The 26,621-nt window shown below is 42.7% G+C and overlaps 1 protein-coding gene across 1 annotated transcript; it reads right to left on the bottom strand.

Moving 5' to 3' along the window:
• Window positions 1-542: 542 nt before the first annotated feature.
• On the bottom strand, window positions 543-18,392 carry CUNH7orf57 (chromosome unknown C7orf57 homolog). Its single transcript, XM_037493281.2, has 9 exons — window positions 18,302-18,392; window positions 17,850-18,004; window positions 13,747-13,929; window positions 11,853-11,961; window positions 9,270-9,423; window positions 5,418-5,515; window positions 4,345-4,580; window positions 3,793-3,807; window positions 543-1,103 (listed from the first exon to the last, which is right to left on the bottom strand). The coding sequence occupies exons 2-9, from the start codon at window positions 17,902-17,904 to the stop codon at window positions 1,057-1,059; spliced, it is 897 nt and encodes a 298-aa protein (XP_037349178.1). The 5' UTR covers window positions 17,905-18,004; window positions 18,302-18,392; the 3' UTR covers window positions 543-1,056.
• Window positions 18,393-26,621: the final 8,229 nt, after the last annotated feature.

Genomic DNA, 26,621 nt, shown 5'->3' with positions numbered 1-26,621 from the left:
AGAGGAGGGAAGGGAGAAAAAAAAAATGCACTTCTTACTATAATGCAATATTCTTTTTATTCAGTACATACAGCCATTCACTTTTTATTTTCATACTGCATACATTCTCCCCTAGTAATATTGGTTTTGATCAAACAATATAGATATATGTGTTAAATCAAGTATCTCATTTAAAGAACTAATTTAAAGCTTGTAAGTTTTAAGTGAGCAAGTGCATGATAGGTAGACTCTGGAAAAGATGCTAAAATATCTGTGACTTTATCTGGCTTTCTGAAAAATCTTTTAGCAGAAAATTATTTTAGTAATGAAATAAATGTACAAAATATAAAACTACATTTTGAGGCGAGTTGCTTACATATAAACAGTAACAAAATGTATAAAACCAGTTAATTCTGTCTGATCATTAAAACTATTTTGTAAGACTACTAAATTAAATATCAAACACTTTACTTTCAAAGATACAAAATAATGAATTTTTAATATTATGAACTTCAGTTTATGCAAAAAAATATTAGCAATAATTTAAACTAGACAATGCTACAATGTTTTTATAATGTTTAAAACTTCAAGACATAATAAATTAGTATTTCTTAATATAAACTGCATCACAATATTCTGGAATTAAATTAAAATTTTGTAACAAAAATTATTTCTACAAAGATTACAGGACCAAATAATGGAAAAGGCTAAAAGTTTGTTTTCTTAGCTTCTTCTAGTAAAGTATCTAAGTAATTAATTTCAATACAAATGCCACCAACAGAGGAGGAAGATGACCATAGAGAGGAAGCAGTTGGTTCCGAGACACTGGAACATCCCGAAGCTAGCAAGGCAAAGCATCCCAGAGCCCACATGCTTAACATCTCAGAGAAATGTGAGAGACAAAAGCCCAACACTTGTACCATCTATGCAACAGTGGTGTCAAGTCGGCTATAAGATTAGTTAGTTCATAAGAATCTGTATTAATAAACTATAACAGGAGTCTTATAAATATAGCTGTAACATAGTAAATTATATTAAATCATTAGAAAATGATCCTAAGGACAATTCAATTAGCGTTTATTTGAGCTCTGCTGGTGTTGATGCAGATGAAGTTGCTGCAGGACCTGCAAAGCAAAATAAATACATGAGCAGAGAGGTAAAAGAAAATGAAGGGACAGCTTTTATAAGTTAGAATTTTTATTTTATTTTATTTTTTTAAGATTTATGTATTTATTTATACAAGCACTGGGTACAGTCAGAAGTGCAGGAGGGTGAGAGAATTCACCAGAGACAGAGCAGGGAGCAGAATAGGCAGACTGATGAAATACACTGCTGAGGGGAGCAGCGGCACGGCAGGAAAGGTCTGCGCGCCATGTGGGACCCTCGCTGCCTGGCCAGGGATCAAATCGGTGCTGCAGAGGCTGCAGGCAGCTTAGCAGCCCAGCGCTCAACCACTGCACCACCAGGGAGGCGCTTTTTTTTTTTTTTTTTTTAAGATTCATTAAGTAAGAATTTTTAAACTATTTATTTATTTAATTGAGATATAGTTGACATGTTAACATTATGTAAGTTTTAGTTATAAGACCCAATGAATTGATATTTGTATATTTGATTGTAAAATGACCACAATATGTCATGATACATTGTTATAATTCTTTTCCTTTTGATGAAAACTTTCAAAATCTTTTAGCAATTTTCCAATATGCAACGGGCCTCCCTGGTGGCACAAGGAGTTAAGTCTCATCACTATGAAGCTCTCAGCAGCCACTGCTGCATGAGTTCAATCCCCGGCCAAGGAACTGATCCAAATGGCGCAGCAGACCTCTCTAGTCTCTCCTGCTGCTACCCTCAGCAGTATATTTCAGTAGATCTGTCTGTTCTGCTCCCCACCCTCACCCCCCATACTTCTGGCCTCATCCCAGCTCTTGTATGCATAAATAAATAAAATAATAAAAAAATATGCAATACGGCATTACTAACCATGCACACCATGCCATACATTGTAACTCCAAGACATATTTATTTTATAACTAGAAGAGTGTTCCTCTTGACCACTTAATCTATTAATTTCAAATTTAAAAAACCCATATATTTCTGTACCTGTTTATAAGGTCAATTCCTGAAGTCTACATAAAAATTTAGCCTAGGGGCCTACCTGCAGGCACAAATCATACATTGGTCTTTAGCTTGTGTATTGCAGACAAGAATGGAGTGCCCATTGGAGACATGTAAATTCATGAGTCTGCCTGCTATGCTGGAAGACTCTGCTGATATAAATATCCTGAAATGAACTGAACTAAACTGAACATATAGGGTGACCACAGCCTCAGCAAGAGCAGTGGGCAGGAGAGAAATCAGTCTAATAAGTCCACACATTTCCCCTAATTCTAGGGGACACTGTGTGACTCTTAACCTGTACACCAAATCCTACATACACCTTCATTAATTTCAGCTCTTTCAAAGCACAACATTGTGCCAGTTATCTAAAGACAACTTTCTGAAATGCCAAAAACACTGGCAATAGCTGTCAAAACTGCAATTAAAAATAAAACAAAACTGTCTGGTGGAAGGAAAAAAAGAAGCCTTGATGATATATAGAAGTGCTAGGACAGGCTCTCAGGGACAGGTTTTCAGGTGGAAGGAAAAGGCATGCTTGGATTTATTGTTTATAAAGCTAAGAATTAGGGACCTCCCTGGTGGCACAAGGGGTTAAGCACTGCACTATGAAGCAATCAGCAGCCTCTGTAGCATGAGTTCAAGCCCTGGCCAGCCAGGGAGCAGCCCACATGGAGAAGCAGGCCTCTCCTGTCTCGCCTGCTGATCCCCTCAGCAGTGTATTTCGGTTGGTCTGCCTGTTCTGTTCCCCATTCTGTCTCTGGTGAATCCTCCTGCACCTTTGGCTTATACCCCAACTCTTGTATGCATAAATAAATCAATCTTAAAAAAAAAGTTATAAAAAAATAAAGCTAAGAATTAATATGAAAAGAAGAAGAATCAGGAAACAGAGGGGAGAGCATGAGGCCACCTGAGCTGGGGGGCCAGAAGTTCTGCTTAGGGAGGTAGCCAGGAACTTCTTCAGTGACACCTCAGTGCCAAGACGAATGCATGCAGGCAGGTCCTTTCCATCAATGTGGCTTCCCCAGATTACAGGGACTCTACTTCTTACCTTGTTTTTCATTAATTTTAAATGGTTAAAAAGAGCAAGGAGGTCCTTGCTGCTAATTTAAACTACAGGTTATGTAACACTTGCAATGATTTATTTTGCAAAAAAGGTTTATAAACTTACATTAATGTCAAATGATAGTATTATCTATAGATCATATATTTTGTTGGTGGTGAAGTCAACTTTATCTACTTAAGACCATGCAAAAAAATAATAAATGTAAATCCTAAAATATCCTTTACAGGTAAATCTCAGTGCTGATTGCTTGTGTTAAGTTCAAACTAGGTATTCTGTCACTTCTCCATTATTTGAACCTGTGTCTCTCATATGGCATGTAATAAAATGTATGTGTCTGGACCAAACTAAAATGTTTTATTTTGTGTAGTATGCATAATATTATAAAGGCAACATATTGTAATAATGCAAATGGCCTTTCTTTTGCAGCCCCCAAACTGTACCCTTAGAACGCCAATTTGTTAAAAGCACAGACAGCACCAGCTTTTGAAATCAGAATACATGCAGTTTGGAGAAGTATGTCTCAGGCTACCAAGAGGCTTCAGTTTCACATTTAAGAACTCTGCCCAGCAATTTTTCATGTGTAAGACATTTTTTCTGTTTGGATGCAGGTTGGTTTCTCTATAAATACTCACTTGGAGGTGAAGACTCTGTAATAAAGAAAAAGTGCATTAGTTGTTCAATTTAATGATACAAACCAAGTATTAAAGTATTAATACTTTTGATAATCACTTAAAGATAAGCTGATGATGGAATAACTTCTATTTTAATTGTGAGTGATTTTCAAAGAACCAAGCCTTTTTCTGAAGTTGCCTCTTCTGGACCAGATGCTTATGTCAAATCCAAAGATTGCAGAAGCTTTAGGATCCAGGAGGTTAAAATTGATATTATTTGGTATATTATTTGTTTGGTATATTAAATGAAAATATCAAAATTTTGACAACTAAAAGAAAATATAAAGCCACAGAAATCATGACTTCTGCTATTCATTTGATTAAGGAAGAAAGCAAAATGTGTATTATCCTAATATATAGCTGAAATTTCAATACTTTATGTTTTCTCCATGACTTCTGGATTACTCATGTAGATAGGATACATAACAAAGTAAAAAAAAAAAAAAATAAGTCATGGCTGTTATGGCAGTAAATAAAAACCCCAGGGGCGCACAGACTGTGGGGTGGCTTTACCTTGGGCTTTCTCAGAGCCTTCTGGAGCCTCTGGGTCTGGGGCTGGCTCTTCTTCCAATTGCTCTTCCGGGTCCTGGGTGGACTTAGTCGATGTCGACGTTCTGGATGTTGCTGACACTCGGGACGTCTGCGGGGTCCGCTTTTCTGAATCAGTTCGCTGCTGTAACCACTCATCCTTATAACCATTGCTAATAAGTTTGGAAAAGTTTGTGGGTGAACTGTTTTTATGACCAGGCCTTAAAAAGAGAAAAATTATTATCAAACTTAGTGATAACTCAGAAGAGTGATGATGAACACTGAGAAAATAGGTGCATTGTTGTCCCTTTAAACGTACAGATCTCTCCCCTCCCCCACCACTTCTCTAGTGTGAACTGGTATTCATGGCATTTGTCACATGTAATGTTACTGGCTGATTGTTCCTCCCCCTCTGGATGAGAAGCTGTCTGAAGACTCACTTAGACAATTAAAAAGTATTAGCTCTAGCACTACAGTTACATCAGGGAAAGAGAAATACAGAACTCTGAGTACTTGCCCTCCAACCAGAAGATTAACCAGCCCTCAGGGCACCTAGTGATTTCTCCTGCTGAATTCAGGGTCAAGCCCTCACTCACACCGTGGTCCAGGTCTTAGTGACACAAAATGTCAGAACTGAGCACCACGCATGTGCAAGGACAACTGGCCCTAAATTTAAAAGGCAAGCCAGTCAAAATGAGCTTTTGTGAGGATGGGATCTTAGAAGTAGATCTGAGGGCAGGCCTGTGGGGAAAAGAACAATTGGTGGGGGAAGTAGTGTGTCCATGTGGGAATGGGCAGATTCTCATGGACAAGAAGGAAGAAAATGGGATCCAGGTGGTGGGGTAAAAAGGTTGGACCAGGGCTTTGAAGGCCAGGCTGTGGGAAACTATGATATCTCTAATTCACATCCTCAAAACATAGTATTGGGAAGCAAATATCATTGGGCTGACATTAGCACAGAGTGTAGTTGCTGTCACTATTACTGCTGTCACTTGGATGAAAGACCAAAATTAGACCCCAAACCATTCCAGAGAACTTGGCACTGCCCATGCACTTACATGGGAGGAAAAGAGAGTCGACTTCCTGTAGGGTCTTTGGGGCCAAGTGGGGTCCCCACTTTGCTTGGATTCTTTGAGTTAATAGCTGGCAGCCTCACCTGTTGGAAGAAACACACAAAACCCTGATTAAATGACTAGCATTTAGCAGCAAAGAAAGCTCACAAATGGTGGCACATGTACAAAGCATACAGGACCAGATTTGCAGTGTGATCATTGTTTTACTGGTAAACAGTCACAATAAAATATAAGTCAACAATAATCCCATTAGAAACAATGATTGTATAAAAGAGACTACTAGTAATTTAAAAACAGCTGTTGTCATCAAGGAAAGTTGTCATCTGCCCAAGAAGAAAAACAATGGAAACTAACAGTGGGAAATATTCAGGGAGAACCCATTTCTAAAGGGACTTTGAGAGGAAGCTGGTGCCCACACCCAGACAAAGGACAGCTCCCCCCCACCCCACCCCCGGCCCCAGGGCTTGGGCAGAGCCTTGTGGAGACACAGAGAGGACCTCTGAAGATCTTGAATTCCTTTACCTGGAACCACCAAGCAGTACCTAGGGTAAAGCAAAAGGGAAAGGACACCAAGATGAGAGACCTGCTCTTGTCTATCCTCACAGCTGAGTGTGTGCTAGTGAAGGGCTGGTATAGACAACTTGATCCTGGCCAAGAAATACAGGAAGCAAAGAGTACCTTGGAGGGGCGAGGGTGGCATTTAACCTGGGTCCTGTGTATACAGGAAAGGACACTGCTGCTGGGGGAACACTGTATAAAGGTGGGGAGGAGGAGGAGATGTTCAGGCAGAGTGGAGGTGCGCTCAGAGGAGACAGTGGGCAGGCATCTGGGCAAATAGCTTCTGTGATGACTTGGGCCAAAGACAAGGGATACTGAACAGAGGCAGCAGGAAGATGTTCAGAAGTAGAGTCGGGGACCAGCAAATGAACACTTGGGTGATAGAAAATACGTGCTGCTGATGGACGTTGGGAATGTTGCTGGGAACAAGGCCAGGAATACAGCTCCTGGAGTACTTCAGGAAGAGGGGCTTGCAGGCAAGGGGCTAAATTTGAAATGGAGAACTATCAAAACTTTAGACAAAAACATAGGAGGAAACTTTCATGATCTTGGGTTAAGCAAAGATTTTATACAAACACTATCATAAGCAAAATCATTAATGAAATGATTGATGAATCATCAAAATTAAGAACTTCTGTTCACTGCTAAGAAAATATAAAGGACAATTACAGGCTGGGAAGTATTTGCAAAACTCATCTCTAAGAAAGGGTTTATATGCAGAATGTACAAAGGAGTCTCAAAACTTAATAGGAAGAGAACTTAATTACAAAACAGGCAAAAGAGCAAAAAAAGAAAAAATCCCAGAGCACCACTTCTTTGCTTCACCAACAGAAGGTCTATGGATGACAAAAAAAGCACCTAAAAAGTGTGGTGGGGAAATGCGAATTAAAACCATAATGAGGAGGCATCCATTTTGAGAGTTTAGAATACCCAACAAGATCAATCGTTGGAGAGGATGAGGAGTAACTAGAACTCAGCAGATTGGTGGGAGTTTGAAAAGGTGCTGTCCCTCTGAAAACAGCCCAGCAGCTTTGGGTGGAGGTAAGCATACACATACCATTTAACCAGCAATCCAACTTCTGGGTGTTTACTCAAGTGAAGTGAAATGCAAAGGTGTCCACACAAAACCTGCATGGGAAATTGATGGTGGGTGTATGGATAATCGTCAAGAACCGGGACCAAGCCAAGTGTACATCAAGTGGTGAATGTAGAAATAAACTGCATCACAGTCCTACAATGGAAAACTCCACAATACAGAGCTAAGACAGACATCTACTATATGTGGATGTCTTAGTCACACAGGAGGGGCTAGGCACACAAGACTGCATGCAGACAGTTCTGCTAAGTGGGCATCTGGACACAGTTAAAACTAAAGACTGGAAACAGACCAGGGCTTGCCTGCAGGTACGGGAGAAGTGCTGATGTGCAGACTGGGAAATTTGTGGGAGAGGACTGCTCTGCACCTGAATGTATGGTGACAAAGTGACAATTTTTAGAATAGTGCTCTATGTGTGTAAATTACATTATTAAAAATTGTAAAAGAAATGCAATGGGAAAAAAAAAAAAATCAACAGAGCCCATGGAGGTGCTACAAGCATTTACAGAAAGATGACTCTTCAGAAGAGGAAACGATTGACCCCAATCATCCTGTAGGTGATGCTGGTTATCAAAGAGCCACCATGCCTTAAGCATCCCTGTGTGTCTGCCCCTGTTATGTGAGGGGCCAGAGCTTGGCTGGGGAAGGTCCACTCCCTGAGGTTCAATTTCTGGGAGGGGAGAAGGTGGGGGACAGCCAGGCCCTCATGAGTGGCTGGGGAAGGATGCTCTTCAAATTCCAGTACAACATACTAGCTAAATGTTGTGGCATGTTTTCACATTTAACTTCTTACTCTAGCTGTCCCTGAGATCCTAGAAGACACACGGAGAAAATTCTGTGCAAAAGGCTCTAGCTGAGCTGCATACCGAAGTGGTGACTGAAATAGCTTCCAGTGATCCTGGGTACTACCCAACAGGATGCTCTCCCCACTAGATGGCAGCCACTACGCATGCCTTTCACTTAAATATTCACAGTATTTGTGTCTAAGCACAGGCCTTTCTCACCCCACCTCCTTCCCCAGGCCTGGGCTTGCTCCCTGCCCCTTATTTAGCCCTTAGCACAGCTTTTGTCAGTGGTTGGTAAATAACCCAACTTGATTAGGGTGGCACAGTACTTCGTGGTCAGGTTCTTCCAGGTGTTAAAAGAGTAACCATGGTTAATATCCAAAGGTTGCATTTATGACTGGATGGTTTTGTCATTTACATATTGCCAAGAAACAGGCCACATCTCTAAAGTAGTCCAGTTCACTGATCATGCAAATCACCCAATGTCAAAATCGTAGCTGGCACTTTGGGATGTCAAAAAAAAAAAGTCCCCTTGCAGACAACTGACGTTCCACATGGTGTTCAACCCTGAAGTAAATCACCCAGGTTTCTCTTCAAATCAAGACACTGAGGATTCAAAATCTGGGTGCCAAGCATTAACAGTTCAAGGATCAGTCAGCACATGCACCAAGAAACACACTTGTGGGTAAGGATTGTTCTTGTTGTGCCCTCATTATGGAAACAGTTCATTTTAATACGAATGTCACCATTTCTCTCACAAATCCCCATGTCCCAAGAACTAAGGCTGACCTCACACCAAGAAGCTAGAGTCATGGAGGGCAATGTGGAGCCCTTGTGGGTGGGGGTCAGGCCTCATGATCAGAAGGCCTTCAAATCAAGATATCATAACCTCGAAACCACAATTAGAGATAGCTTGTGTGTTCCCAGGTGCTCTTTTGAAACATAAACCCCCTAACAAAGTCTTCCACATTAAAGTCAGTTGCTCCTCTGTGCCCAAATATACCACTGGGGCCTCACACGAACAGCAGTTTTCTCTTCCTTCATTATCAATAAAGAGTATCCCAGCGAAGTTTTCACTTAAATACTTACATAAAATGGGGATATTCAGAAACTAGACAATGAACAAATATAAAACATCCTTTCTCTGTGTGCTGTATGAGCAGTTTTTTGCCAGTTCTGCCTACGACAAGCATTAACTACTTAAAACACACTTAGTTAATCTTACTTCATGGAGCTGATATTCATAAAAAGAAGAAAAAAGATAATGTTATCTTTTTAGGAGATCCATATTTAGTAGGTACAAATGGTATGGGCAACATGAGACCCACCATGGGTGGCACTTGCGCCCCTTAATCCGGGTTGACAAAGCAAAGCAGACACCTATCGCGGCTCGGTCACCTTTTTTTTCTCCTCCAGTTCATCAGCTTCTCGTTGCCAAACTGTCTTCATGTCAAAGTCAAAGGGTCCTCTTTTGGACTCATAGCTCCCATTGGCCTGATCGGGGTTAAACTCTTCATAAACCATGTAATCTGGCATGGAGACAGCAGGGACTCTGCAGAAATAGATAGGACAGCCCAACCTGAGCTCTGCCTCTTTTTACGCACCATCTTTCCTCCTCCTGCCACTCCCATTTCAGGAACAGCAGTGCTGGAAGAGTCCAGTCCTTCCCTCCTTGGCCTGCTGTGTGAGCACACCAGGCCTTCTCCATGGCCTGGACCAAGGCCTTGGCCAAGAGGCCACGTCCAAATTCACAGTGTTAACATCAGTGAATGAAAACTATTCAACTATCAATGATTAAAGCAGATAAATTATGTTGTAAACTATTATAACATCTTAGTCTCTTAGAATAGATTCACCTCAACATTGACCATTTCAAATAATCATTTAATAATAATAATAATAACCATTTTTTCCTCTTAAGTGGTCCTTTTTAAGCAACATTTAAGCACTTGTCCTGTTTCCCGGGCACCTCAGTTCCGGACACTTGAATCAGCACAGCTGGAGTGGCGAGGTAGCGTCCTCTCACCCACTCCCTGGCATCCCTCATCAGGCCAGGCTTACTAAGCAGATTGAGGGCTGGGACTTGATCCTGCGGGGGGGGGGTCCCAGAAAATGGTGGTGGGGGAGGATGGACTTTCAATTTCATTGGATAATTAAAATAAGATTGTCTTGGAGCATGGACACAGGCAGGACCAGGAGAAGGTGGACTGTGGTGGGGGAGAAGAAGGGAGGAAGCTTCAGAGGAGAGGAATGGGGGGAAAGGGGAGGGAGGAGGAGGGAAATGAGAGGAAGGAAAGGGAAGAGGGGAGGCAGAAGGGGGGATCAGGAAGGGAGGGAGGAGGGAAGGGACAAGGAGGGGATGGGGCCAAGGAGGAAAGGGAGGGGAGGAAGAAATTGGGGGAGGAGAGGAGACAGGCAGGAGTGGAGGGCGGAGGGAGGCAGGAGTCCTCCAGGGCTATTGGCACAACAGGACTGGCAGAGCAGAGGAGTGGAGGGATGGGATGGCAGTGCACTGGGAAGGATGAGAGAGAAGAGAAAGGGCTGGAAGGAGGCTTCTGAGGGGTCCAATGATAGCACTGGAGTCACCAGGGAGCAGAAGCAAGGCTGGTAATGCAGGCCTGGAGGGAACCACAGTCCCTAGACCCCTCAGGGATGCAGTATGGAAAGGGTGGGCCCCTGAGTCCCATCCACTTTGTTTCAGGGACTGCAGAACAGGGTCACTTCTTTCCAGCCCTCTCATTTCTCATTTCTCCAATTCTTCACTGGCAAGGAAAATACCCCAGAGACCAAAGGGGATGCTGAAAATAACAAAGGAGGGTGCAATTTAAGAAAACACAAGGCAATGCCAGTTGCAGCTCCTTGGGTCCCAGAATTTCAATGAAGTAAAGCTCACTCTTGGACTTTCCATGCCCATACCCTCCAAATGTCCAACAGAGCCCAGAAAGCAGCCACCCCAAGAGGTTTGGAGAGTTGAAAAGGTTACAGAGCCTCATGATGGGTCCCAGGACAGAGGGAAGTAAAACAGAAAGGAAGAGGAACTGTCCAGGGGCTGGGCTGGGAGGAGGGTGTGCCCAGAAGGACCTACTGGGGCAGGCCCTCCTTAGAGCTCAGGTGCTGGAAACCTGTGGCATCCAGTAGGCACAGGGCATTTGGCATGTGTCAACCCCAATGGATGGGCTCTAGGACTGAGATGGAAAACCCAGTCCCCCAAAAACCCAGTGGAACTTTCCTCCCAGAGTCTTGCAAGTGCCCAAGCCTCCTGTCTATCTTCCTGCCCTTTCTCCTGCTGCCAATTTCCTTTCTCTCCAGCTGCTGCTAAGGTCAGAGGTGAGCTGTGTTAGCCCGCAATCTCAGTTTTAAAGAACAGGGGAAGAAAACTCCTGAACACTGGCTGTGTTGTGAGCAGTGGAGCACTGTTCCTGGGGAACAGTGTGGAATCAGCAGTCTGTCCTGCTCCCCTAGCCAAACTGGGAAAGTGGACCAAGTGATTTTTCACTTCTCAGTCCAAGAACAGTGGTTTGGAAGCTATAGTTTACAAACCCAGACACAGGAATTTCCTGGATGTTTCAAATATTATGGTGGAGAGCAACTACCTATAACTCTGCAATCATCATAAAAATATAACATTCCCTATATTTCTCACTGTATATCTACTTTTTCTCAATGAGCAGAAAGCTGTGGGACAGGCTGTTGTTGAAGGAGGTAGAGTAACCAGGCCCTTGGTAAAGAGAACAAAACTCAAAGCTATGTTCCCATAAACAGTCCCAATATCTATAACTAGAGGGTGGAATACATGTGGAGACTTTCAGAGGTCTGGCACTCTAACATCTTGCGATGTGCCCCAAGAGCTGGCTGTTGCAGGTCTACTTGGAGCTATGATGTCACACCAGCACTATCAATATTAGACAAATGTGTATTTAAAATTCAAATGGAGATTTTCTTCCTATAAAGATGAACAACTTGGTGCTACTGGATACTCACTGTCGCTGGTTGGCTGTGGGCGGCTTGCTGTGGTGGATGTACCAATCTGGCAGGGAGTAGGCAACTGGGGAGCCCTTCCTGGTCCCGGCAGCAAAGTGCTTCAACAGATCTCAAAGCCAAAAAGAGCAGCCATGAGTGCTCCCCACCCCCTGGGTAGGGCATGTACTAACAGGCAGGGGCTTGTGACTCTGACTGCCCTTTGGGTGGCCTCTGAGTCCAGGGGCCACAGGACATCTGTTCTCACCTCTTGTATTTATACTAAGATGAACCTCTGCTTGATGCTCAGCATTAATATCCCTTGGACATCCCCCTATTCTGTCCTGGTCCTGAAGCAGCATCTGTGCACCCACCATTTCTAGGTGGGGCTCCTACCAGGTAGACTCTGCAGGGAAGGGTCAAATCTCCTCAGGTCTCCTGGGACAGCTTGCTGATTGCACCTCAGCTGCTCCCACCCTGTCCAGGTATCTGGAGATAGTCTGCCTGTCCCTGATCCCTCCCCCAAAGCATTTCTGAAAGGAACTGGACACTCTGTTTTTCCAGTGGGAAGTAGGCCACATGCCTCTCTAAATCACAGGGTGGGGATGTTAATCAGTGCCCCTCCCCACCCCAGGGTGGAATCACACAAGAGGGACAGATCACCATGTTCTGCCTTCCCCGTCCACCACTTGCTCTCTCTGGCTTTCCTCTTCCCGCCCTTGTCGGTTCCAAGGGCTTTGTCATAGAAGGGAGTGACTGGTTTCGCCTGATAATAACTACAGCAAAGTGATGATAATAACAGCAGTGGTGACAGGCAATACTGACTGACTTTCTTGCAATCAGCAAGAAGTTGTGAACTTTTTATTTTTAAATATTTCAGAGTCAGAGGAAAGTTGCCAGAATAGTATGAATCCCCTACACTCTTCACCTAGATTCCCCAACTACTAACATTTCATTTCATCATACTTGCCTTATCATTCTCTTTCTCACTCTCTCATCCATCAGTACTATCACTGTCACCACTTTGTTTGAATTTGAGAGCATGCTGCAGGCATGACACCCCTTAACTCCTTTATATACTCCAGCGGGTTTCCAAAGCAGTTATGACATAATCACAACACAATGATTAAGATCAGGAAATTAGCACAAATAGCATTGAGGTGATCCTTTTATCTAATTTACAAACCTTATTCAGATTTTGCCAGCTGTCCCACTAATATCTTTGAAACAATGGTAAGGGAGTAGAGGTGAATATGAAATATGTCTAGGTCCTGGCTTGGGCTTTCTAACATTCAAGCCCACACATTGCCATTTTGCCACCCATTCCCCTGACATACTCCTTAGTGGTAAAGGCAGGCAGAAAAGGCAGACTCTCTCAGTGCCAATGATGACAACAGCCAGCTATGCCTTAACCTCGGATCAGTGATTTCCATCTGCAGAACCAAGTAAGACTTTCTCAATTCAATCATGGTTACAAGTGTAATGACACCAACATCCCATTAAAATCCATCTATGACCTTCATTATTTAAGATATATTAATACCAGGACAGAGGCCAGGAGAAAATAATTATAGGAAACAATGTTTCACAAATTAATAATACAAAGGTCCTCCCCCAAGAAAGGCCTTAAAGTGCCAAGCTAACTTTTCCGCTGAGGTGAACAATTTCCTGAGACTAACTAGAAAATAAAAAGGGGTGGTGTCACTCTGAAGAAAATCCTGTGAAATTCAAAGTCTATTCAACATAACTTCTCATCGAAAGCAGTATATCCCTGAAGACTGTATCCCCCATTGTCAATGTTTTAAATTTTTAAAGGCCTTGGGCAAAACTCATGGCTTGTACAGTATTTTATATGGAGGACGTGAAGAGTAGCATTCCTCCCCACAGTGGAGACCCTGGATGAAGAGGGCATACTTACCAGGCCGGCCACCTTGCTTTGCCAGCTTCACATACTCTGAGTCTGTTTCTTTGATCCAGTACCTCCGTGTCCCAAATGGGTTCCCATTGGGTGTGTCTCTCAGTTGGCTGAGACCTGGGATCTGGGATGCTGGTGGGGCGTCTACTTTCTCAGACCGCTTCACCGGAAGGTGGTAATACCAGTCTAGGGAAGAGGAGGCCAAGGGGGGTGAGTTGCTCCATGAGTAATTCAGGTAGGTTTGATTCACTGTCTGGAAGATGTTTATGCCAGGGAGGGTGAGTATCCTCCTCCACAGGACATTAGCACAAGAGTAACTACCATGGGGCATTAGCAAGGGAGCAACCATCATAGGATATTGGCATAGGACAATTGTGATGTAGTCTCACCCTGTCTGCGCTGGAATTAAGAGTCTTAAACTCTCCAGCACACAGCCATTGATCCCAGGAGAAGGAAAAGCACCTTACATGAGGCCCTTATGTTTGTTTTTTTTTTGTTTTTTTTTTTTTTTGCTATGGTCACAACTTTGCTCCAAAACAATGAGAATGGAACCTCTTCCATCACACTTTTTGCTTCTCAGTGGAATATCCAAATCCCCTCTTTTATGTGTCACACACATATTCTCTCTCTCTTTCTTTTGATCTTCCACAAAACTGGGACTAGCCAGTATTTCTAGATATGTTGGAGAATACACGTCCCTGAAAATTCCTAAATCACTTAAACGTCATGGACAAAGTCTATGGAACATGTGGCCAAACGTTGGCCAAAAGGTGGTCAACACACTGCACTAGAAACACTAAGATATACATTGTCACAGAAATAGCAACCTGATTGAACACATGTGCGAGTTTGATAAAGAGCAGGAAGAGGCAGGACTGGGTGCTGCCAGGAAAGCATCCCCTAGTGAACACTTGTTATCTGAAGCCACTACCCAACCCCCTTGTCCTAACACCCAGTTTCCAACATTCAGGCCAAACCGCCTCTCAAATCCAGAGGACTCTGCACACAAACTTTCCATTTCTGTTTATGTGTAAGGCCGACCTGGGACATCACGAGAAGTTGTAATGAAAGGCGACCAGAGCTCTAGAGGGTTATTGAGACAACTTTTGCCAGGGCAACCAGGTGTTATGGGAAATCATCTAGACACACATTCATGAGATGGCTCAATCCCTTGAAAACATCAAATTGGGTCCCACAAAAAAGCAGCATAGTAAGAGTATGTGATTTCTACAGGACTGGTTTTATGAAGAGAAGACTGGGTGCAACAGGACAAAGGAGAAGAAACTGAAGGGAAGCTGCTGTCTGTCCTTCCTCCTCATGGTGATTTGAGTCCCACAGAAAGGAGCCACGGACAGGCAATCCAAACTGGACTTGGCAAAGCTGTGAGGCCCCTCAAGCAGGCAAGGGAGTGGTGGGCACCCAGAAGAGTGCCCTGCAGGCTGCCTTGTGTCCTCTCGTGAAACTTCCTTTAAGAGCAGCAGGAGCTGGCACAACCCAGGGACCTGCAGTTGGGACACTGGGCCTATTGCTGTTTTAGGTGACACTTTGAAGCAGAAATTGATTAACCCCATGCCCAAATCTAAGAAAAATACCAGAGCTGATTGAAAATATTGAGGACAAAGTACAGAGAGAATATAAAAATACACAAAATACCATCAATGTAGCACAAGTGACTTAAGCTGGGTTTTATGGCAACCCAGCTGGGCTTCTGTGCCAAATATATGGTGAAATGTCATTCTACAAGTTACTGTTGATGGTATTTATAAAGGAGTGATTAACATTTAAATCAGTAAAACTTAAATAAAGCTGCTCACCCTTCCTAATGTGTGGGCCTCATCTAATCTGTTCAAGGACATGAGGTCCCCAGGGGAGAAAAGAATCCAACTTCCAAAAGACTTTGCCCATAAAACTGAACTATGGAATCTGTCCCCTGGGACTCCAGCCTGCCGCTTATCCTACAAATTTTGGACTTTCCAGCCTCTACAACTCTGTGAACCAAATTCTTAAAATAAACCTTGCCCCATTCTCTCGCTCATTCTCTCCATCTCCTTCTCCCCCTCTCTCTTTTTCCCTTCTCCCTCCCTCTCCCACTCTTCCTTGAACTGGAGGACCCTTACATAGGAGCAGCACAGGAAAATGGTCCTAATAGATCAATTTATGTAAACACACAAGAATTCCATAAACATGAAGTAATCATTCTCCAAAGGCAAAAGTTTAGACATCCCAATTTTACTTGGGACAGAAAGTGTGTTCACTGCATAACAATTAATGACATTTATCAATCATGAAAAATCTTATAAATAGCTAAGTTACAGTAATTAGCTGAATTAATATTACAGTTTGAAAAGAAAAAAGAACATTAAGAAAGGCTTAAAGAACTATGTAGAACTCACAGACTCAATTAAAGAATTAAGAACTGGAGTTTAAGAGCTTTGTAATCCAGCTAAAATATTTTCTCTTTTAGAGGGAATGCATTCGATTCTCACTTTAATCTTCCTCTCTGTGTTTTGATTACTAATTAATCCACAGAGAACAATCTACCTTCTACTTTGTCCTCATTACTAGAAGCTTTGGGCAGGCACTGAGCTCTAAACTGGGGGCCATTATAACTGTATGCAAAGTAGCCCAGAGCTCAAGGGCCCATATCACTAAGAACCACCAGTCGTCCCCAACACCACCACCACCACCACCACCCCACGCATGGAGTTAATGAAACAAGGTATGTTTTGTAGTTTTTAATCACTTAAAGAGCATTGGTATGTAATCACTGTATAGCACCAGATCATGTACCATCATGTAGGAGACTTTATGTAGCCTCCCTGCCTTCTCAAGGGCAGGATATATGTGCCCTTATTTTATCCACCAGGAAGCAGGCTGAAAGAAATTCTGAGACCAAAGAAAGATCTGAGAAGCTCTCGGTGTAGAAGTCACAGGCAGTGTTATATGTCTATAAACCATAGCGGCTCCTACCTTGGGGTATAAAAGCCTAGGCAGAGAAGCCAGCTATCAGTTGTCCAATCTTCCTAAAACTGTGCCTCCATTTCGTCATGGATAAACTGTGTTAATAATTCCTTACTGAGTTGTTTTGAGGGTAAATGTTAGTGTATTAAAGTGCTTAGAATAGTACCAGGCACCACCATCCCTTAGTTCTTAGTGTTGAAGGGTAGAGGGTACAGGGATGGAGGGGAGAGGAAGGCAAGACCTTAGAAACTCTGAGAGCACCTCTGGAGGAGGAACCATCAGGTCTCTCTCTCTTGAGGTCCACCCCTCCCTACCTCACACCCCCAAACACCAGTTTCTAGCTTGGCCATGTGTCAGCACCAACAGTAGTCACAGTCTGAGCTCTGGGCTAGAAGCCCATTTAGAACATGTGGAAGGCCTCACTCTGCTCCAGTCTGAGCTGACATGGGCAGTGACCATGTGCCTGCCAAGTCCCATTTCCTTTCCAAGAGGATGCCCACCCTTATGTCTCCACTCCTTCTCTAGCCCTTCACAAAATGGGAAGAATAAAAACCAAAGGCAAAACAGACCACAGCATCCAAGGCTTCTTCGTTCCCTTCTCCACAACTTCAAGGCCCAGTAAAGGAGAAGCCCCATTGCAACATACACCTCCTCCAACTTGTTCCCTGTGTCCAGCCACTTAAAGGGGGAGATGTCGTTAACTTGGTTGGGATCTAAATTAAGGAGCAATAAATTCGCAGGTAAAAACATCACAATGCAGCTAAAAATGAATGTGCACAAGTAGACATTCAGGGAAATAGACACATGAGTTACATAGGGTTAAAATACTGAGGAAATTTCGGAGTGATTCTATTGTTTTAACAACTGAGGGAACAGTGGGGTAGCCAGGTATTCTTTTATTGAAAATGAAAAACAAGTCTAGTCTCTCCCACCACCACCACCACCACCATTTCCCTTTAAGTCTTGCTTTGATACTGGGGCATAACAGCAGTGTGAAGCTTCCTTTGAGGGTATCTTTGAGAATGTTAGTCTATCCAGCCCACCACCTCCATCACCCCCCACCCCGGGCACACACGCCGGATGCTGGGGTCTGACCCCACCCAGGAGCAGAGGAGATGGACGCCTCCTTTCCACAGGTCACTCACCGCAGGGAGCATAGCGGTTCGTGGCTCCTTGCTGTTCCTTGCCGGTGTTCCTCATGCCTGGGAGACACGTCGGACTAAGTGTTCACTGTTGAGCTGGGGAAGCTGCAGGGGCTGTGCCACGAAGCCACGTCGGAGCCGGCTCTGTCCGCCTCCACCTGACATGTACGCAGGCATCTCACCATTCCGAAAAGACATGCAAATCACGCAGGTATACAGAGTTGACACATCCACGCCCCGTACACAGCACGGGCACACGCACGCTGGTATACAGCAGGGACACATGCATGGGCCACATCCATGCCAGACTGACAGCAGGGGCACATCCACGAGGATACACAGCAGGGGCACATGCACATTGGGAGCATAGCAGATTCCGAGGTCCCGCCCTGGTCCCTGGATACAAGCAGCCCCCTCTCCCGCCCTGACTTTCCACCCACACCCGCCCCACTCACCCGCTCGCTGAGGGTCTCCGTGGTTGCCGCCCGCCGCACCTGAGGAGAGTCGGTACCCGGCGGGCCGGCGCGCAGGGGGCCAATGCTAAACTCCCAGAGCCGCAAGGAACCACAACACCACCCGCGTCTCCCGGGCAACGACTAGGTGGCCAACCGGCGGCCGCGGCGGGGAACCCAGCCGACCAATCAAAGTCGGGGGCGGAGCGCGGGCGGCAGTCAACCGCCCGGGGCCGGGCTGGGGCGGGACCGCGGAAGGGGACGGGGACAGGGCGGGGCGGCGCGGCTTCTGGCGTCGCCGGGAAGTGGGCGCGGGGCGGTGGCCTAGTTGCCGGCGCGGCGGGGCGGGGCGCGGCGGGGCGGGGCGGGGCGGCGGGGCGGGGCGTGCGCGCGCTGGTGCTGCCGCTTCTCTCGCGTACTAGTTTTCGCAAAGCTGTCCAGAAAAAGTAGGCGGAGAGTTGCGGTTTAAAAAAAGAGAACGAGGGCTTCCCTGGTGGCGCAGCGGGTTGAGCGCCGCGCTGTGAAGCTGCCCGCAGCCGCTGTAGCGCAGGTTCGATCCCCGCCTGCCCGGGAGGTGCCCACATGGCGTGGCTGACCTCTCCTGTCTCGCCCGCTGCTCCCCTCAGCAGTGTATTTCATCAGCCTGCCTGTTTTGTTCCCGGCTCTGGTGAATCCGCTCACCCTCCTGCGCCTCTGGCCTGTACCCCAGCTATTGTATAAATTAAAAAAAAAAAAAAGATGAGTAAGTACCTGGGAGAATTTAACAAATAGCAATTCTGCCAATTAGTAAACGTCCTTTCCTTTCCCGTGCTGTGTTTTGCAGAAATAGTTCTGTTTTGCAAAGTTTAGAACCACTTTTTTTTTTTTTTAAGATTTTTATTTATTTATTTATACAAGCACTGGGTACAGTCAGAATTGCGGGCCGGTGAGAGAATTCACCAGAGTCAGAGAGGGGAACAGAACAGACAGACTGACAAAACACACTGCTGAGGGGAGCAGTGGGCATGGCAGGAGAGATCTGCGCACCATGTGGGACCCTCGCTGGCCGACTGGGGATCGAACTGGCGCTGCAGAGGCTGCGGGCAGCTTCGCAGCCCAGCGCTCAACCGCTGCGCCACCGGGGAGGCCCTAGAACCACTTTTTAAGAGCTTTTTTGGCCATGTTTCTATGGAATTGTGTTCAACGTTGAAACACTTGCCTTTCATCTGAATTTTCAGCCTGCCTGGATGTGGGACCTACACGAAATACTGTGGTTATGTCGTGAATCATGCCCACAGAATGGAGACTGTGTGTCCTATTTGCCAGGTCACACACAACACGATGACAATTTTGTTACCCAAAAAGCTCATGCTACCCTGGCCAAAGAATGGAGACACTAACCCAGTGCAGGCCCAGTGTGAGTCAGACAGAGGCAAACTGCTACTGAGAACAGTCAGAGAAGTCAATGCACAAGACTTTGTTTTTAGCTGGTTGGAAAAAAAAAAAAAATCAGCACTTTCGATTTTTCAATTGTGGTCACTTGGCAACTTAAGCTAAACAGATGCTTCCTTCATTCCACAAGTAAAACCTTAGAAATCTAGCAGGAGACAGTTAAAAAAGAAATTGGATGACAAGAAGTTACTTGTGACAGGAATTAACCTTAACTGTGGTTTATCCAGCTCTAATATAATATTGTGATGAATTTTCAAGTCCTCAGCTGACCCAGTCAGGTAGTAATCATCCTCTAATGTTTGTTTCACTTCATGTAGAGACACTTAGGCTGTCACCAAGAATTATGGGGGTGTTTTCTTTTGTATGTGTCTAGGAAGCTGGTGGTCAAAAGAAGGTTGCTTTAAAAAATAGCTGATCTTAGAAACTGGAGCTGTTGTGACTAAAGAGTATCTTTTTCTATTTCTGAATTGTGTTAGTAGAAGAGTGAAGAACTTACCCAAGAGGACAACCTTCCTTGCCAGTTGGAATCATAATTTGAGTTATAATAAACTGTGATCAATCCTTAGAAAAAATCGGAAGTATTTGCAAAGTCCAGATCAGATAAGAATCTAGGAAAGGTGTCCTTGCTACAAAGTGGCATAGAACCTCCTGCATTGTGTGTGTGCTTTAGTACTTTATGGAACATAGAGCTAGCCAAGCGATGACATTGAATATTTAGCTGAAACTCTGTCCAAGCAAAGTGTTGAAGATGCAAGGTGGCTCTTGTAACTACTTACAATAAAAAGATGAGAGAATGACTTAATTGTAATTAAGTCATGTAATTGTTAAGCAAAAAGTTGACATAACTTAAAAATTTGGAAATTTCACAGAAGTTTTATTCTTTTATATACCTTTTATAGAAAGAAATAATGAATTTTTGAAGAGTAGAAAAGATAAAGGGATTTAGGCTAGTAGTAGCCAATTGTGAAGAAGTAACTAGGAATTTAAGGGTAGCTTAACAAAGTTTATTTGTACAGATTCCTTGGTCCAAATTTGCCACCTCTGGTGACATGAATGCCTTCCCTCTTTCTGGTATAGGAAAGGCAAATACATCCTAAGAGTTTTATGACCTATTTCAAGAAGGACAACTTAGGGAGGTTAGAATGTCCTTATAGCTTCTACCATTAAAAAAATTTCCTTCAGCAGAAGATACTCAATTTGCCAAGGTGCCATGTTTTGGGATAGTGTATCCTAAAGCCCTGTCACCCTGTCAGGTTTGGGAATTTTCTGTCATTATTTTTTCATATTTCTTCCCTTAAATGGAAATGTCTATCTTACACAGGTCCCACCATTGTATGCTGGATGCATGCTCCTTACTTAGTTTCACAGGTTCATGGTTGGAGGGCAGTTTGCACCAAGGTTAATTGTATCCATATCTGATTTTAGAAGATATTTAGATGAGATTTTGAACAAGACTTTAGAGTTGATGCTGGAATAAGTTAAGACATTTGGGACTATTTGAATGGAATTAATGCATTTTTTATATAAGGACATGAATTTGTGGAGGCTAGGGGTGGTGTGCAGATGTCCCCTAAATTTATATGTTGAAACCTAATCCCCAAAGTGATGGCATTTGGAGGTGGAGACTTTGGGAAGTGATCAGATCATGAGGGCAGAGGTCTCATAATGGAATTTGTGCTTTATAAAAAACAAATGTTTATAAGACATCATTGCTGTACCAAGAAGACTGTCGGCAGATGACAGAACTGTTGGCACCCTAGTCTTGGACCTCCAATCTCCAGAACTGTGAGAAATAAATTTCTGACATTTATAAGCCACTCATTTTCTGATACAGTGTTATAGCAGCCCATATAAACTATGGCAGAGTCTTTGCATTATGTTTAAGATTTCAAGGAAAACTGTCAATTTCAGAAGATGACATTTAGATTGTTCATCTCTCAACGATGAGGATTTTCCAGACAACTTCCATAACTCTCACAGGATTGAAAATGTTATTCACTGAGACTTAAATATGGCCCGATAAACAGTCCAGCATACCCTACACCCAAAACCCTCTATTTGCCTTTAAGACTTTGCACTGTCCTGTTTTCCTTCCAACTCCTGGCCTCATTTTCTCAGCTTACCTTGCTGCACCTTGTCTTCCTGGTATATTTTGGAGTGCTGTAGGCTTTTGTCTGTAGACACCAGCCTTGCATTCCATTGCATTCATTCTGTCAGCTACTCCAACCCCTTTACATGCAATAACTCCCACATTCCTACCTCTGGCTGCATGCTCCCTAACTTTTGGTAATGATGACATATTTCTCCTGTGTGTGTATGTGTGAAATTACCATTACTGACTTTACTTCCTCCCATCTTTTATAAATTTAGGATGACACAGTCTTATTCTTGGCTCAGTTTTGAAAAGCTTATATTAGGCTTGGGAAGATCCTGCTCAGATAGGATCTCCAAGAGCTCAGCCACACAGAACTAGGGAGGAGAAACATGAATATAGATGGTGTTCACTTAGAATATCCATCTGGGCCAATTAGAAGAAAAGAAACCCAGTCAGGTAGGAGGCTAAGTGGTCCAGGTCACAACAATTGCTTTTCAAATATGTTTGGGTTTCTTGATAAAGATGGCATTTGGAATTGTACTATCAAGTACCTCCTCATTACATATTTATGACAACAATAGAGAAAATGAAGTATAAAAAATTTAACAAGTTCTGGGAGTCATGGAACAGTAATCATGGAGGATCAGGGATGGGAATTAAAGTAGGAAACAACCCACTCAAAATCAGCCTGCTACCCAAAACCCTAGGCCATTGGCGGAAAGGGACCATAGTGAAGACTGACTCATAAGGAAATGAATGACCTCTTGTCTCCAGGTGGACTTTATTTTTAATCCACTAATTTGAAAAGGGTTTTAAAATAATTATATTCTTTTTTAAAAAGATTTATTTATTTATACAAGCAATGAGTACAGTCAGAAGCGCGGGAGGGTGAGAACTGGCGCTGCAGAGGCTGTGGGCAGCTTCGCAGCCCAGCGCTCAACTGCTGCGCCATCAGGGGAGGACCAAAATAATTATATTCTTAAAGAAGTATATACATATATAAAAATGTGATAGTGATTACATTTTTTTAAGCAAAAGAAACAAAAACAGAGTGAATGAAGCAGAAACAATGTGTCTCAGCCTCGTAAAAGGAAAAAATCTCAAACTCAATCAGCAGAATCAATAGATAGGCATCTGAAGATACAACTTTTAAAAATATATCCAAATGGAAAGACAAAATGTTTGATTAACACACTGTGTTGGTGAGTTGGTAAGAAGTAGCAAAAATGGTTCTCATAAATTCACAGTAGAAACTGAATTGGTAGCATCTCTGGAGAGGCAATTACAAAGACACAGGAAAGGATCCAGCTGCTGTTCCTCTGACTGTAAGCCCTATAGTTGTGCTCACACATGCAGAGTGACTTAAGAACACTTTCATTGTACATTGTTTCCAATATAAAAATGTTTCTCAGTGTGAGACAAGTGAAACAGGTTATGGCACATTCATACAATGAAACATTATGCAGCTGGGAAATAATGAGCATCATCTCAAAGTGAGTCAGAAAGATGCCCAAGATATATTTTCAGCTGAAAAAAAGCAAGATGAAGAACACAGTTTATGTAAGCTACATTTAATTTAAATGTGAAGAGATGAATATGTATCTATATAAATGTGTTTACACATATGTATACTTATACATTTTATGTATAAGTATATATATATATATATATGTATATATTTCTCCTGACTTTGAAAGAAAATGGTACCATGCATTCTAGGCAAGAGAAAAAATAAAAGCAAGAATGCAGAAGTGGACTATTAAGTGACACACTGCTATGTATCATTTTTGAATTTTTGAATTTTGGGCCATTAGATAAAATAGAATTCTTGGGATTTTGGAGTTGTATCAAGAATTCATGGAGTCAAAGAGAAAATTAGTAACTTGGAAAATAATGCTTATGAATTTACACTAAGACCAGCATAGAGTGAAAAGATAAAAAACAATGTCAGCTACATGGAGAATAAATTAAAAGGAATCAAAAAATGCTTGTAGGTGTGTCATCATAAGAAAATAGAGGCAAAGAAGCAGTATTTGAATAATAGATAGCTGAGAATTTGAAGAAATACTTGAATATTCAATTTGAAATTATAAATAGTAGGAGAAAAAGAACACTTAGACACAACTTGTGGGAATGCACACTGGTGTATCCCCTAAGGAAAACACTAATGGAAGTTCTTCAAAATATTAAATATATACATGTGTATACACATATGCATATATATATATACATATATACATATCTATATTTATACACCATATGATCCAGCAATTCCACTCCTGGAAATCTTCCAAAGAATACAAAATCACTAGTTCAAAGGGATATATGCACTCCTATGGTCACTGAAGCACTGTTTGCAACAGCCAAGTAATGAAACAAACTAAGTGCCTGATGACAGAGCATATATGAGCAGATTAAGAACATATAGTATATATACACATTGGAATACTACTCAACTATAAAAATGATGCTCTTTTACCATTTTTGACAACATGCTGGACTGGAGGCGATTGTGCTAAGTGATGTAAGTCAGAGGAGAAAGATAAATCCCAGATGATTTCACTCACATGTGGAATATAGAGAAATAAGACAAAGAAAATGATAAAACTAAACTAAAACAAACCCTAGAAATATAACTGCAGAAATGAGTTTACTAGAGCAGGAGGGAGGGTGGGAACAAAGGGAGGAGTAGGCGTAATGGTCTATTGTAAAGGACTATGGGTGCTTCAGTGGGGAGTGTTGTGAAATATAACTGAGGAGGTGTGAAAATATTCCCCTAAAATATGTACAGCGTTGTCAACTGACATTACTAGATATTTTTTTTTAAAGAGTAGCTATCATTCAGGTTGAGCCCACATAACAGAGCATCATCTCAAAGTGAAACTATAAGTTTCATTTAGAAATGAAAGGTAGGCATTTACAACATATAATCAGCCTATACAGAAACCCAAGAACCATTCAGCTGAAACAAAGAAATGAATTCAACACCGGAAGGTCATTTGGGATTCAAAGATGCTCTAGCAGCTCAGTTACCAATCTGCTAATCCCTACTCTGCTTATCATCATCTCTGTTCCTTCCTGTCATGGCTGTTTCCAATTTCTACCTTCTTTCTGTGTATTCCAATTTCCAGATAGAGGATATGATCAGAGCACCCTAAAGCTATTGATTTGGGGGCACACTAACATCAGGGGATGCATGAGCCCTTACCCAGAATAGAGAGTGCACTGCTAGAGAGCTGCTGAGGTAGGAGCACAGAGCAAGGACTACTGAATTGAAACTGAGGCTCTAAACACAGAACAACTACAGCTTGAATCAGTAAGCACTCCTGGACTTCCCTTTAGAAAATGCTATTATTCAAACTATACTACAAAGCCATAATCATCAAAACTGCATGGTATTGGAACAAGAACAGACATACAGACCAATGGAATCGAATAGAAAATCCAGAAATAAACCCACAGATTTATGGTCAACTAATCTTTGACAAAGGAGCAAAGACTATGCATTGGAGCAAAGAAAGTTTGTTCAATAAATGGTGCTGGGAAAACTGGGTTGCTACATGCAAAAGAATGAAGCTTGACCACTACCTCACACCATACACAAAAATCAACTCAAAATGGATTAAAGAACTAGACATAAGACCTGAAACCATAAAATACATAGAAGGAAATATAGGTGAAACACTATGTGATTTGCATATCTAAGACATCTTTACAGAAACATCACCCAAAGCAGTGATAGTGAAGGCAAAGATAAACAGCTGGGACTACATCAAATTAAAGAGCTTCTGCACAGCAAAAGAGACAATAACAAAAACAAAGAGAAACCCCACCAACTGGGAGAACATTTTTGCACCCAACACTAATGATAAAGGACTGATCACAAAAATCTGCAAAGAGCTGATGAAACTCAACAACAACAAAGAAAATACTCCAGTCAAAAAATGGGCAGAAGAGCTAAAAAGAAACTTCTCTGAAGAGGAAATGCAAATGGCCAACAGACATATGAAAAAATGTTCAACATCACTTGTCATCAGGGAAATGCAAATCAAAACTACCATGAGATACCATCTTACACCAGTGAGAATGGCACATATTAAAAAAACTAGCAACAGCAAGTGTTGGCGAGGGTGTGGAGAAAAAGGAACTCTCCTGCACTGTTGGTGGGAATGCAAACTGGTCCAACCACTATGGAGAGCTGTGTGGAGATTTCTGGACCTACTAAACATAGAGCTTCCATATGATCCAGCAATTCCACTCCTAGGTATTTACCCAAAGGACACAGAAACATCAATTCCAAAGAACACCTGCACCCCTATGTTTATAGCAGCACTATTTACAATAGCTAAGCTTTGGAAACAGCCCAAATGCCCAAAAATAGATGACTGGATCAAGAAGATGGGGTACATATATACCATGGAATATTACTCAGCATTCAAAAAAGATAAACACATGCAATTTGCAGCAACATGGATGGCGCTGGAAGGGATCATGCTCAGCGAAATAAGCCAAAAAGAAAAAGAAAAATACCGGATGGTCTCACTCATAGCAGGAATCTAGAAAACTTAAATAAGGGATCAGGAAAAAGAATAACTATAAGAAAGTGAAAATCAAAATCAACAAAAAACTATGAACCAGAGACACTTTTGGGGGGGTGGGGGCCGGGAGCGGAGGGATTGGGGTCAGAATGGGGCATGTGCAGTTGTATGGGGGAATATAAAAATAAAATTTATTATTTAATAAAAAAAAAGAAAGAAAATGCTATTATTTGAAACACAGGATGATATACCCAGAATA

This window comes from Talpa occidentalis, unplaced genomic scaffold, assembly GCF_014898055.3.
Source record: "Talpa occidentalis isolate TD23 unplaced genomic scaffold, MPIMG_talOcc4v2.1 talOcc4.10, whole genome shotgun sequence".
NCBI classification, from domain to species: Eukaryota; Metazoa; Chordata; class Mammalia; order Eulipotyphla; family Talpidae; genus Talpa; species Talpa occidentalis.
This window is presented reverse-complemented; position numbering and strand designations above follow the sequence as displayed.

Coding starts and splice junctions, on each gene's coding strand:
- CUNH7orf57 (XM_037493281.2), bottom strand. CDS start 17,904: ATGAGGAACACCGGCAAGGAACAGCAAGGAGCCACGAACCGCTATGCT. Junction 13,930..17,849: donor GAACCGCTATGCTCCCTGCG/GTGAGTGACCTG, acceptor CCTCTTCCCTAG/ACTGGTATTACCACCTTCCG. Junction 5,516..9,269: donor AACTGGAGGAGAAAAAAAAG/GTGACCGAGCCG, acceptor TTCTTCCAACAG/GTGAGGCTGCCAGCTATTAA.